The sequence below is a fragment of the Vanessa atalanta genome, chromosome 1, assembly GCF_905147765.1.
Source record: "Vanessa atalanta chromosome 1, ilVanAtal1.2, whole genome shotgun sequence".
NCBI classification, from domain to species: Eukaryota; Metazoa; Arthropoda; class Insecta; order Lepidoptera; family Nymphalidae; genus Vanessa; species Vanessa atalanta.
In genome coordinates, this window is record NC_061871.1 from 11,825,771 (window position 1) to 11,841,334 (window position 15,564).

The window sequence follows — 15,564 nt, forward strand, 5'->3', positions numbered from 1 at the left end:
TAAATCAAATGAACCGCAGCTAAAACTTAAAATGCTCTACCATAAAAATATTTAAACACTAATCTACTTAAACGCAATTGATCCCACTCCAGGCTATTCGCAATATTTCATCGTGCGTCTTATGTTACCTTATATTACTACACTGATATATTTAATTGCATTATGCGATTCTCACGGCTTACGTAATTAACATTTCACATTGCATGGCCGTACAAAGCGACCTAGTGGACCCTTTTAATTTCTACGCTTCATATAATCGACCATTCATCAATATCTTAATCTAATTAATATCTTATGGCGTTCACTTAAAGTTTATGAACACTTGGAGTTTATTTATTGTTTCACTGGTGTTTTTGTTTAGAGTTCATTTTTAATATTTATCTGTAACTCTGGGCCGCCTCGTTGGCGATACGCGTCACCCTCAGAGGTAGTTTGGACGCGACATACAACAAAGCACGCCCATGCCTTTGTAGAGGGATCCACGCCGCTTGTTTCGCCATAGGCCGGCACCGTCATCGCCTTTAAGCGCAACGTTGGTTTCTGTAACAAACAGACACGAGGTCCAATTAAGCGTGAGTCTTCAACCAAGCTGCAAGTTGTGTTTTGGGCGTGATTTGTGGATCTCTTGCCGTTACGTTTAAAACTGTTTGATGTCTAAGTAACGTAAACGCATGCATTGTAGCCCTTTAGAGGTTGCTGAAATATATATTTTTTGTCGTTTATATTTTATGTTAAATATAAATAATAGTAATAAAGTAGATTTCTCAATGAATACCGGTGAAAGTGAAACTGTTTTAATTTTTTTTATGAATCTATATTATTATTTCTTCATATAGCAAAATATTTCTATGATAGATAAACAAAGATAATTTTAAGACTTTTGATTGACGTAAACATTGTATCGAGCATTTCTGGTACAGTACATAAAAAGCTACTGGCTTGGAACAGATTATATCGAGAAGAACCAGTAGTTAGCCATTTTTTTAAATGAAATAATAAATAAAAGGTTCAGCGATTCAGTTTTTAATATATTTATACTAAAATGAATGTTGACTTATGCGAATATATTAATGAAAAAATAACAAATATATTTATATTATTATTGTGTTTTGTTACGATTTCAAATCACATATCTTCGCATAAAACTGTTCACAAATGTAATTATTTTTAGCTTTCAGTATTTAAAACGGGATATTTACCGTGTTTTTTATTTTCATTTGTTGGAGCTCGATATTTCGATATTATCTACGAATGTCTTGTTCACGACACTTTAACAAATTAGTAATAAAAATAACCATGTTAATTTAAAATATTATATTTTTAGCTTTTTTGCGGTATTTATTCATAAATTCACGCACGTCACCTCACGCACACCAAGATATCTTGTAAGTACGAGCTTCACTCATACTAAAGCATGATAAGATAACGTGGAGGGGCGAGCCTTCGTGAATGTATAGAACTATACGTCGTAGCCTTCCTGGTTCTCTCGTCTTGATATAATTCGAAAGCGGCATTTCTTAAACAACACATAAAGCTTTGTATGTTGGAGGGTATTCTTTCTATGTACAATTGTTAAGGATATATTTGTGTGAATTTAGCCCGTATGAAGTCGGGACGTAAAACTAGTGTGTATATAAAATGCTAGCTCTTGGTAAATATTCCACCCATAATAATATAACATAAACTATTACTATACAATATTAGTGTATAATAGTTCTAGACAATGGAAAAGAAACGGAAGTAGTATTATTCATTTTTACTAATAGTTACTAGTAAATCATATAGTTTTACTTATTAGTCAGTATGGAATCAATAATTTAATTTTCTATCTCTAGGTGAGAAATACGGGAATAACCCATTATAACTTAGATACTCATAAAAGCTACTTATAATTTGATATAATTTTATACACTGCTAGTAGAGCTTAGTGCAACCCCTTCTGTGTAGGTATCATTTGTTCATAAGTAATTCTACCGACAAACAGCATATTTTACTGAGTACCGATGAACGAGGCATAATAGCAACAAGGTGACATAGTTCTCACCGGTAACGGCGAGTTGACGGTATAAAAGATAGAAATTTTATTTGTAATAATGCCATAATTAACCGCCAGTTTGTATTATAATAATTCTATTATAAGTTTAAAAATTCATGTCCTGTGCAATATAACATTTTTCTTTGTCAGAAATAATGTTTTTTTTTACTTACTGGTGCAAGGTGTGGTTCACACTACAATGGGGTAGAATAATTAATGAATAGGCGTAACTCATACGGGCTGTTTGTTAAGATCTTTTATATCTTCGTGTGTACAGGTTTAAAACTGGTTTATTCTTGTATATATATGTATATTGTACGAAAAACCTTAAAATCATTTTCTTATCAAGTTTTTATATGATAAATAACAACAATAAGTAACAAAGGAATTAAGTATTTATTTTTTCCCAAATTTTTAAATTATATAAATAGTGCTTGTGACGTTGCATATAATAACATATAACTATGATATCGAGGATTAGTTTTCTTGTAGAAACAATTGAGACCTACAAATTTAGAATATTTTTGTATGAAATACAACTGAGAAAATTACGTATTTCTAATAACCTGGGCGATCGAGCTGTTTGTCAGGCTTTTTTTGTATTTTTTTGTGAAACAATGCATTTTCTCCGGAAAGAGACCTAAACTGATAAACTTAAAAAGGAAAACCTTGTTTAAATACAAAGTTCGAGTCACATCGTTAGAGCCAGTTCCGAGATTCGCGAAATAAATTTAATTATTTAAGGTAAAGTACAATAAACATTTTGTTTCAGGAATGTCAACATTATTTTAGTTTTTGTCGATAAAAAAAAATATACAGGTTTTACCTAAATGAGTAAGATTATCGTGTTGTGGAAGATACTCTTGAATATCGTTGACGATCCTTGTGATCTCCTGCGTGTCCTTAGCGATGCTGCACAGCTCTTCTTGGTTGAAGTCTGGCGTGATCTGCTTGCAGAGTAGGATCTGACTGATCACATTCCCAAAATTTGATGGACCAGCGCGGTTTTCTAGTAAAATCATAAAAAAATATATTAAAAGAATGAATTTAATAACTATTTTTATTTTATAATTACACTTACGTCTCCGGGTTTAACTCTAAGCAATAGGGATATTTCAAACGTTCAAAATAAATTAACAACAAAAGTTACGTAATCATTATTATAATTTATATTAAAATTGTTTGAAAAATAACGTTCATTGTTTTCCTTACATATACATAAACTAAACATTAAACTAAACACAATACAACAATAGTGATGTATGATAATGTGCTATTTTATACATATTCGATAGAACGGAACAATTTCATTCCTTTTCATTCGTTTAATAAAAATATGGACATTCGACTTGAGAGTCAACATCCCTAACAATATTTCAGTTTATATATTTGTAAAATAGTAAATTGTTTAGCATAAACAACTGTTGGTGAAACTTAATAAACGGAAATATTTTTAAAGTAATTGATATTGATTTTGGTACGATACGTACAGGTAGGAGTTAATCTCATAACAGACTGTCACTACAGGCCTGAGAGCATTGCAAAGCCATGGTTATTAAGTTACATCCCCCGTATCTAACGTCATTTCTCACGAGCTATACACTGAATAAATTATAATACAATAAACATATATATTATATAGTAGCTTTACATTTGATTTGACAATGTAATATGACGATTCGAAAAGTGCTTTTATGATTACTTGAATAAATAATGTTTTGATTATGATTTATTTACACAATCATTTCGTCATAAGGAATTTGATAGAGCTATGTTTATATATGTTTATTTATTTATACATTTTATTCGGGGCTTAACAGCGCACATAACTTTTTATTTTACTTAACATTACGACATAGCTGTGAACCCGAATTAAATATATAAAACTGATAACAGCATGTGTACAATGAGATTATTGTTTGTTTAATAAAGTAATTACTAAGATTTCAATACCATAATAGGAAGACATGTCCATGGGTACGAGTTGTACTAGACGGTGACACTTGGCGAGCTCTCGAAGGAGTAGTTGTGACATGAAGTATAGAAGCACCAGCTGTGGTTGATCGGCGCAGCCTTCGCTTGTCGACCTAGATATAATAATATGATAAAATATATTAGAATAAAAACATTTTATTTTATATAGGAGTAATTATTGCATTCATTGCATTAATTGCAGTCGAAATGGCCCAGTGGTTAGAACGTGTGCATCTTAACCGATGATTTCGGGTTTAAGCCCAGGCAGGCACCACTGAATTTTCATCTCATCTTTGCTCTCATTATTTCACCTCGTGCTCGGCGGTGAAAGAAAACATCGTGAGGAAACCTGCATGTGTCTAATTTCAACGAAATTCTGCCGCATTTGTATTCCACCAACCCACATTGGAGCAGCGTGGTGGAATGTTCTCAAAACTGTCTCCTCAAAGGGAGAGGAGGCCTTTAGCCCAGCAGTGGGAAATTTACAGGCTGCTTATGTATGTGTGTATGTATGTATGTATGTATGTATTGCATTAAAAATGTGTATTATTTTTTCATGATTACTCAGTATAAAGAGGAATATACACAAGCTTTGATTTGTACTAGTATTTTGTGCAAGCCCTTCTTAGTAGGTACCAACCAATCCAATATTTCCTATTGTTGTGTTCCGGTTTAAAGGGTGAGCGAATGTAAGTCTCAATTTTCAAGTATTCTGGCGCATTGCTTATGTAAGATATGGTTAAAATTTCATACTTCGCTAATGTCTATGGGAAGTGGTATAGTTCTTGGCGACACGAAGTAGGTTTCGTTGGAGTCGTTGCGTGTAGCCAGACCATTACATTTAATATACGCATAATGAGGCACGATATAAAGAACGTTTATGCCTATGCTAATACGATATATATTAAATAATATATTGGTGTACTTAAGACGTAAAAAACTTCGGACCATTAAACTATACAGGTGATGCCCAGTGGTAAGGAGAACGTGAACTTAACCGATCATTCAGAGTTCAAAGACTAAATGTTCATTTGTTTAAATTGTATTTATAATTCATCTCGAGCTCGGAGGAAAAATCTGCCACGTATATTCACCAATCCGCACTGGAGCTGCGGGAGTAAGCTTCAAGCCTCCTCCTCAAAAAGGAGAGGAGGTCTCAGCTCAGCAGTGGGACATTAACGAGCTTTTACTTTACAGTGTTATGCCATTGCCGCACACAATGCCATAAATATTGCATAGATGTTAGTAAAATTTTACAGTGATCTTAGGTTCAGAGATATACGTCATGGTACGATGAAAGCGATATCGTTACGCCCACCGAAGACGGTACCACTGGTTTTTTAGTGGTCGCTCCGTTGTACTAGGGAACGTTCTAGGCGCCCTGGGCACTGGCGAGTCGCACATACCCCGCCCCCCACTTCACGTGAGGGAACAGCGAAATGCGTATTTCCAGCGAGAAAAAAAAGTTTCAGATATATAAAATCACTACTAAACACATCACTATAAATCATGATTTGATAATTTTACAGCCGCCAAATTGTAAGTCTGTTTTAAGCCTTTATTAGTGTTTTATGAATACTATTTCAACTTCTTATTCATGAAAATTCACTAAACAAACCAACATCATTAATTTCTCTTTAAAATCTTTATGAATTGACATTTTAAAATTTTTAATGAAGTGGTTTTAATACAGAGCAAAAGAGTAATTAATGAATTTTTGCTCTGTGACATTTTGTCAATAATAACAAGAGGTAAATATTTGGAGCGTATATTTTTGAAGTTTTCCCCTGTGTGTTTGCGAGTTAAAAAATACCATATTTCTTTTAACGTGCAAGTGAAAACACTGACATTCCGTTATACTGTTAAAACACTGCATAGTTTGAATTTTTAGTGAAACTATTGAAGTTACTGTAAAAATGAAATGAGTTATTTATATTTATCATTATATGTCGTTACTTTGTTTTTGATAATTTGCAATAAAAAAAAAAGTTTAACTCCTCGTTAAACGCGGAAATCGAAAAGAGTTTTTATTATTTCATTACCTATTGCATATTTGATTACGCCCTAGATTACGCTCGCGGTTTTCCGCGTTTGAGGGGGCAAGGTGTAGGTGTTAGTAATATAACATAACCTGTGAGCTATTCCAGACTATAAACTATCTCTGTGACAAAATACATTCAGATCTGTTAAGCCATTCTGGCGCAATTGAGAAAAAAACATCCACCCATGTTAACTTTCTCATTTATTATATTATTAAGATTCGCTGATGACGCTCAACTTGAAATAAATTGGGCCAATTTTAATATAATATTTTAAATAAATTTTCAACTAAAAAAGTATAATAGGTATTGTTCCACTGCTGGGCAATGACCTCCTCTATTTGAAGAAGGCTTGAAGTTTATTACCTAATGACGAAAAACATACGTTTCCTGATGATGTTTTCCTTCATAATGATGAATTATAAACACGAATTAAGCACGTGAAACCTGAACATTAGTGCTGCCACCGGTTTGAATCCACAAACTTCGATTAAGGTTCGCTTTCTAGTCAACACACCATCTCGGCTCTTCAGCAAAGATTTTTGTTTACATAATACGATAAATATGGTGATGATAAATATTTACACTCAACATTTCTGTTTCAATGAGTTTTCAGTGAAAAACTATTAACATTATTTTTATTTCATGCATTTCAGGTTTTGTTGATTAATAATAACAATATCAATTTATGGGTAAATATTAATTACGTAATTTATTTGGAAATAAATAATTATTTATCACAACTTATTAAAATTTTTAATCACCGAGATGAAATTATAAATCCATATTTTAATATATAAAATATAATTTTATTTCCCAATATTATGCTAAATTCATAAAATTATCGTCCAATGTTTTTTCCTTGTCATTGCAATTACAATTTGTACTAACCTTAGTAACGTGAATAAAGAACTTAATAATATTACATAATTTTTTTTTTTAATTAATTTTTTTTGTTGTCTCGAGGGAGGGGTGAATGACATATAATATTTAAAAGTAAATGAATGTCATGTATTGTCTTTTCAAATGTGTCTAATTTTATTCGTTATAAAACCTCGATAGAGCTACTCGAACGTAGACATTGGAAAGTCTGGAAGTGAGTATTGCCATCTCTAATTCTACCATTATGATCTCAATACGTGTAAGGGTGATGGAGATTATTTGCATTAATTATATTTATTGGTGTCAAAGTGACGTCGTCACTTTTAAGAAATTCTTAACGCGCATTGACAAAGAAGTTTTGATATCTTACACCAAAATCATTATAATACACATATATTTAAAAAAAAAAAAACTTTTTAGTACAATTTACTTGGTAAAAGGTTGCTTTGTAAAAGCCCGTACCGCCAAGCAGTCATACTTAGTATTGTTGTGTACCGATTTGAAGCGTGAGTGAGCCATTGGTGATGTGAGGAATGGTTAATATGTCTTACAGAGCCAATTTCTATGGGCGGCTATGACCACTTACCATCACGTGGCCCATTTACTCATTCCCCTACCTATTACATCATAAATAATAATAATTAAAAAACCCAATATTTATGTATTTTAAACATAGTTAAATTTAATTTTTTTATTCCGATTGTTTAATTTTATTCTACACGTAAACGTTTATGATTGTTTAATACAATATAAAAAAAAAAAAAACTACAAAGGAGCAGCACTATGAAGTAATTGATAAATTGAAGTAGGTTGTTGAGTTTATACTATATAAGAGTAGGTACTTCGTGCCGTTAAATACCAACAGAGATTAATCAATCAACTTGACGGGTTTTCCGCGTCTATAAACTCTAGCTCGTTCCCCGATTGCCGTCTCCTTTTAACTTCCACCTTCATTTTCGCCTTTGCGATTTCTATTATCCACGTAACAATACCTCGCTGTGTTTTCTTCTCGTATATCATACAATAGCGGTTATTAAGATATCTTCAATACTTCTTATTCTGTACTTATTTTTATATCTCTATCATAAACATTTGAGAATTAGTAGGAAATCTATATAAAAAAATATTTTAAACGAGACATTTCTCTTTGGTTATTATAAGCAATGTCACGTGGTTCCGTTGTAGATTTGAGGTATTCAATCTCGACCAACACGTGTCGTAAAAGCGGACTGAGGATTTACGTAATGTGTCTTGGCTATATATGGTGGTAAGCAAACGTTGGAATGCAGCTGGCTGTTGATTTGTCACAAATATTTTTATGTGCGCAATGTGCGCAGGCGTCAATCTCAAATAAACGGAGTAAGAGCAAGCGAATATCGATTATGATTTAATATTTTTTGAAAAATGAACCTTGGTATTCATATTTTATGTTTAAAGCAATAAAGAATTTGTGATATACAATAATATTCAATGACTCACTAAGGATTTATTTATAGACCTGTTAAAAATGTTAGCACCCATAAATTGAAGCATTGTTAAGCTTGTTTTACGTTGCTACGTTAAAGAAAAATGGCCACTCTCCTAACACGCTTGGAGAGTAAAATCTAATAAAACAAAAATTCAAGAAATACATATATAATACACTTTTTTTGCTGATGGAAACATTGCTATTCAGTATTTGATAAGGTAATCAGTTTTATTGTTAATTAAATTAAAAATGGTAGGCGGGCGGGCAAATTGGCCACCTGTTGGTAGGTGGTCATCACCGCCCATAGACATTAGAGCTGTAAGAAATATTAACCGTTGATTCGTCAATGCGCCACCAACCTTGGGAACTAAGGTTATTATATTATGTCCCTCGTGCATGTAGTTTTGGCTCATGATCCTTCAAACTGGATACAAAAAAAAAGTATTGTTGTTTGATGGTAGAATAGATGAGTGGGTATTATCTACCCAGAAGGTCTTGCACAAAGCCGTACTAAGTAGCTTTATACTGTAAATGAATTAGTGTGCTTTAGATAAAACGAAACAAAATGAAAACAGACCTGATCATTGTCCACGGCGTATATTTGTTCATACTACGAACTATATTGCACCAAAATTATATCATACTCAAAATATATTTTAAGTAATAAAAAAATAGACATATACATAAATAATCGTTCGTGATTTAAAGCATTATACATTTTTATGCTTTTAAATTTTCGTTCATTACGAATATTTATGATATACAACGACAAAGTCTGTTAGTGACTATTATAAATAAATTGTGAATTTTTAAAGTTGTAAGTGAGTTTTAACTATTTTTAATCACGCCGAAGAAAAAGAACGTCTCATACTATTACAATATATACACGCACCTTTCTTAATCTAAATAATATGAATTACATCTTATTTTAAAAATGCGAAACGATTTACAACCGACCGTTAAAAAATAACCTGATGCAAAAAAAAACATCATTCGACGAAATATCGGCTTCGTCTTTGGACTACCAACTAACTTCGCCAACATATTATAATGCACAAGTGTGTGTCCAAACATAGATGAACAATTTATCCTCTCGTACTCATTATTAAATGGCATTTTATTATATCCCATTATATTCCGATACAGACAGGTTGCTACTGAGAATTCGAAGGAATAATCAAATAATTTTTATTGGCCCGGGATTAGAAACTATAAATCTTGGGTTCAGTGGTCTTATATAGCAGCTAGATTAACGAGGTAATTACGTTAACAGCGTCACTATATTTGGGTGACAGCTGACAGTTCGTTTTCGATAAAAAAAAATCTTTAAGCCTAGATTATTTTTAAAAATGTTATTTTAATATAACTAAACGTGGAATGACAATCTTATTCGATACTAGTTGAATAAAACTGCTAGATAAATCCTTTAAGTCTAGGAACTCATTAATCAAGTAGCTTGAAGTTTTCGTTTCAAAACTATTGCTTAATTTTATTTAGTTTTGGACTTGGCAAGTGATAGCTTTAGATTGTATAAGGAAGTGCCAAATAGGTTGTTTTAACGGCTGGCAACACCACAATAGATTGATTTATGAGTTTACTGTTTTTCATTCAAGGGACGCAGTCGAAGGGTGAAAACTTTTATCGACGTAATTGATTCTCTTCCGTACTTAATATAAAGGTTACCACGATGCGTCTTTTGATATGCTGATAATGGGGTACTAGAATACCGAAGGCTTTGGAAAGTAATTATTTCGGTTTTAGAGTTACATCTCAATACTTAAATAGAAATAAGGCAAAATCGTTAGTATTCTTAGGACACGAGATTGAAATGAATTCTTAACCCAACGAGTATTTATCTGTTCAGATCCTCTGGGTAGTCAACATCTACTGATTAGCTATCGCCAAAAATCGCCGGTATGTTACTGTTTACTACTAGTGATTATGTTCATATAATTTTTGGATAAACAAAAGAAAAAAATGGCAACATTCAATTTACTATTACTTTACAACAAGCTAACTTTTTGTTAAACTAAAAAAACATTTTTTTAAACGTTGTTATGTCTTTTACAACTAAGTATTAAATAAATAAAATGAAAATTATCCATTTAGACTATTTTTAAATTTAGATATAACGAGGAAGATCTATTTTTTCTCAAGTATAATAGTATAAACCATAAAAAAAACACTAACAGAAAAAACCTACTAGCACATCAGGCGACGTAAATACTAGAAAATAACTTTACTTCTTTCGTTCAATTTGTTTGTCCTATTTTTTTTAAAGATTAAAATATTTAATACATACTTTTTGCAGGTCGGCAAAACGAGCTGGCTGGTTTGTTTCGTTGCTTCAACGCACGTGCGTCGTAAGCGACGTACTCTCTCTCTTAGTTCCGGGCAGTCGTGGGGTTGTCCAATGTGGATCAACAAATCCCGGAAGAGAGCCAGCTGTACGTTGATCTCTGTTATTAACTGCAACAAAAAAAAACATTATTCATTTTTAAAAAGGGTATTTTCGAATGTAGGTCGATTATATTTCAAGATAAATGTTATGATAGTGTCGTGTAAAAGATAAAAATTTGCTTCAAAAAATTTCACTTCTATTATAAATTCCTATATATATATATATTATTTTTTAAATATTATATTATCTCTTTTGATAAAATTCTACGAAAAAAAAACGTTAGAATAATGCAGATATGCAATAATTATATCAATCCAGGCTGTTTCAAATAACTAAAATATAATTATTATTGTACATGGAAAATGGAAAAAAAAAATCGCGTTGAGTTTCTTTCGCCGATTCTTCTCAGGTCCGAGGTTTTAAATTCCGAACCGGTGGTAGATTTTTGACTATCAATAACCAAGTGTAAATACTTCTATATTGAATAAAGATTTTTGACTTTGACTTTCACTTTGAATAACAAAAGCTGCAAAAGGAACTAGCGATGCAAGCGAGTGTGTGTTTACTATCGGATATATAAAATAATGAAAATGAAATGTTTGTTATAGGATAAATTTTCATATGTTTTGCCATTTAATAGCCTACTTTATCTAACATATAAGTGTAACACAGTATACTAATGGTTATCCGCGATGACTAACAAAAAAATAAAATAAAATTATAAACAATAGTTAAATTTCTTTTTCGTGATTTATCTGTTGTGTTGTATGTAACTTTATTGCTCACCATATTTTATTTACGGCAAGGGAATATATTGAATGAATAGGCTGAATGAGGTATTGTATCGAAGTCCTGAGTTTTATTGATTCGGAAGAATCGCACATATGTGACTCAGACAGCCTCATTCAATCGAAATAGACAAAATATTCGTCAGTTGTTATTATTCGTAATAATTGTTACTGTCAAGCGTGACGTGTAGAGTACATAATCATCAGTTTATCAAATGATTTAATCAATACGAATAATGACATAACATGCAATATTTAAAACACAACACGTTTAGAAAAAAAAAAACAAATAAAACCTATTTACATAAGAACTCTTTGCATTTATTACTTAGATAAATATATTTAAATCAAAATAAATGTTTCTCCTGCACGAATACTCGTAATTACCGCGTGTAATGGTTTGGTGGCAAGAATTTTAGCAGTATTTCCTAATTGTATCACAATTCTGATTCTCTAAAAGAAAAATTAATCAGATCTCCTATACTCTCTGTACTATTAGAGGCACTACTGCTACAAGTATTTTAATTGCAAACGAAACAAAGATATACTTTGAAATTAGGGATCGTTCACTTGAGCTTATTCAGCTGTAGCTCTGGTCTTGCATAGACAACGACATGAACAGCTCATCTAATATAGCATCCTCCAAGAGAAGGCGTTTCCATTCTCAAGTCACCAATATCGGTCTACCAGGAGTTATGACTACATTAAGACTATGGTGGCATACTATGATTACAAGTGTTGTTATATAATCATTAAGTTCATTGATCGTAAACAACCTACATGAAGTTCTTTAAGAGGATGTGTCCAATACTCAGGGCTGGATTTACATTAAGTACACCCGGGGCTAATGCCCAGGGCGCCAATTTTCAGGGCCGCCAAAATTAGATAAGATAAGAAAAAACAAATCTTCGCATTATCGAAAATGTTTTTCTTATATTGCAAAACATAATTAATAAAATGTGTAATATTTTTTTTACTATTAACGAGTAATTTTATTTATTGAATTATAGTGTATCCATAATTTCAGCAATGGGGCATAATTTTTACATTGCCCAGGTGCGGCGTTAAGAATGAACTTTTCAATACTTCTTGTCCAAGAAGTATTTAATATCCCATTTTCGTTTTTCTCCTATAGTAAAACTTCTTTAGACGCTATGAGGGTAAAAAAATAGTGCAACGTTTCATTAAAACTTTGACTTGTCAATTGGAAATAATTGAACGCGTTTTAAACAAAATTATATTTATATTGTTGAGGTTTATTCTTTTCTGTAAATAAAATGTTGGCTCACAAAAGTCATGAAGTTCTGTCAGTACATATAAATGGTAATCGATAGCGAATCACATTGAAATCAGGCGAAACATAAAATCGTAACGATGAACGGCAGCTCTGCGGTAAATGGAGTAGCCTGCTAATTATATGAACGCTCGCCAACCCCTGGTTGTGAACGCTGACCGATTGAAATTAATTTATCGCTTACTTTTGCTGTTGTTTTTACGTACGCTCCGTTCGACATAGTTCGCTTTATACATATTTTTTACATAGTACACATTTGATTCAGTATAAAATTGGGTGTAGTGGTTTCATTTACTCGAATATTCGTCGGCAAATGTAATTTGAAATTGGAAGTTTTTTTGTTTTTTAATTAATAAAACTCGTGTGCACGGAATAACTATATTTTTAATATGTTAAATGACGCGCAGTAAAATAAAAATGTGGTATAAACATGTTGTATAAATATTGTGTTTAGTCGAAATGTTGTGGATGATCACGGGTTCAGTTCTAGGTATGTAATGTTAAAGTTTTACTTGCTTTAAATTTGTATTTACAATTTATTACACGTCTTGGACGTCCGGTAAATGTATATCCATTAAGCCGTGGTGGAATAAGTCCAAAACCTTTTTGTTAACAGGATAGCCATCTCTTAGCACTATGCTCTGCTAGATTTGAACAAAAATAACCTTCAACGAATTCAGTAGTCAATTTATTCGACTAATAAAATTTATTAAATGTGTTAATTTCTACGTTAAAGACAAATTACACCACTTCAAGGTCACACTCCGAAACAATGAAAATGTCGTTTGGAATTCACGACTCATTGGCAGACAGACTTATATTGCATATGAATACCAAATATCTTTACAAAAAATGAATCCTCAAACTTAAATTGTGATGCTCATGAAAAATAAAAAATACAAATTAAAGATAAGATTCAAATTAAAAATCTTTCCTAAATATTCTTAGCAAATTTGTCTCGTTGTAAATCTTGAAGACTTAGATTTGATTCTTCAGTCAGGCCAATAAGTGTTATTTATTACTTTCAGTAACAGAACGAGATCCAGAAGTTCACATTGGCACTTCTGTGCCTCGGAATATATGTATGTGGTCTTGTGCCTGAACTCTTTTGGTTTTAATTTGCTTGGTTTCTTGTTGACTATAATATGTCCTGAGTGGTCTGTGACAATGGTACCTGTAGCCGAAATGGAGGACATTGTTATCAACATTATATCATCACTAAGGAAGTATTTGTTTGTTAAAATCCTGCAGAAACTAATTTTTTTGCTTGCTAGCAGTTGACTAATATTTATGTAGATACTCTACCGCTTAACAATACAACTTAGTATTGTTGTATTTGGGTATAAAGTAAGACTATGTAGGCCACTGTAACTACAGGTACTAGGAATATAAAATCTAAGTGCTCAAGAATATTAGCCATGTACGGTTTATTACAGTGCTATATAAAGAAAGTTTTTATAACTCTTCATAGTTACTATGACACCTATATCCGTTAAATAATCATTATAGATTTATTTATATATATTTCGTCGATCACGAATAATTAGAAATTCAGTTGATTTTGTTGTGAACGCGGTTACGTATTGAGTCACGTGATCGGAATCGTTTGAAGGGACAACTGGAACATTTTGAATTCTTTTTGAATGTTTTTGAAAGTGCAATACAGTTCGGGCCTTCGAAACGGGACCGTTGGTTCACGCAACTCTGAAAGTTATAATATACCTGCTTTATAATTTGTGATTGTTGATTACCTACATAAAATACAAGAATAGTCATACTGTATCGTTGTGGTTAATTGCATGAGACCTACGCCATGAACCCTGTACCAGAAGCTCTTGCCGATGACGGGCATGCCGATGATCTATCGCAGTCGCCGTCATATATTATAATTTTTAAACTAGTCTTCATATTATTTCTTTACTTGGTGGTAGGGCACAAAGCTTGCACAAGCAAGCCCGCCAAATAACAGTACTCTTTATTGTTTTGTTCCGGTTAGAAGGATGAGTGTAATCACAGGGACATAACATCTTAGTTCTCGAGGTTGGTGGCGCATAGGTGATGTAATAATGGTTAATATTTCTTACAGCGCCTTTGTCTATGAGCGGTGGTGATCACTTACCATCAGGTGGCCCATATGCTCGTCCGCAAACCAATGCCATAAAAATAAATCGTTAATTTTCTTTTCTTTTTTTATCCTCCTGAATACCTAAATGGTCAATGCTTGGAACATTGAATGCGAATGGATCTTTTTTTTAAAGATACTACTACCTAATTTATAGTTTATTTTAATTGGCTATGTCAGTTAAAATTTAATCATAACCAGACATTAGCCCGAACACAATTATTTACATTATGGGTGATAAAATAGATTGAATTCCGATTTACACTAAAGTTGGAATGATATATGGAGTCCATGGTTCACTAAATTATCCAATAACATAGGTAACACGATAACAATATTTTGTAATCATCATAGCGAAACCATTGTTCCGTGCGACGTAAATGGACTAAACAGGGGACTTATTCTACTAACAATTTGTCGTTTATAAGATTTTAAATTAACATGGTTATTTTTATTACTAACAGTATTTAAAACGGACAGTATTTAACTGACGTTTGCGGGTAGATGTTGTTCAACAGTCTCATGAACAAGACATTCGTAGATAATGTCGAAATATCAGGC

At 32.2% G+C, this 15,564-nt stretch overlaps 1 protein-coding gene across 1 annotated transcript in view; it reads right to left on the reverse strand.

The window, feature by feature from the left end:
• Nucleotides 1-421: 421 nt before the first annotated feature.
• Nucleotides 422-15,564, reverse strand: part of LOC125066327 (syntaxin-23-like) — an 84,961-nt gene continuing 69,818 nt past the window's right edge. The window contains exons 2-5 of the mRNA XM_047674374.1: nucleotides 10,701-10,867; nucleotides 3,989-4,122; nucleotides 2,862-3,044; nucleotides 422-540 (exon numbers count right to left, since the gene is read on the reverse strand). Of these exons, the coding sequence (XP_047530330.1) occupies nucleotides 422-540; nucleotides 2,862-3,044; nucleotides 3,989-4,122; nucleotides 10,701-10,867 (603 nt within the window). The remainder of the gene's footprint in view (nucleotides 541-2,861; nucleotides 3,045-3,988; nucleotides 4,123-10,700; nucleotides 10,868-15,564) is intronic.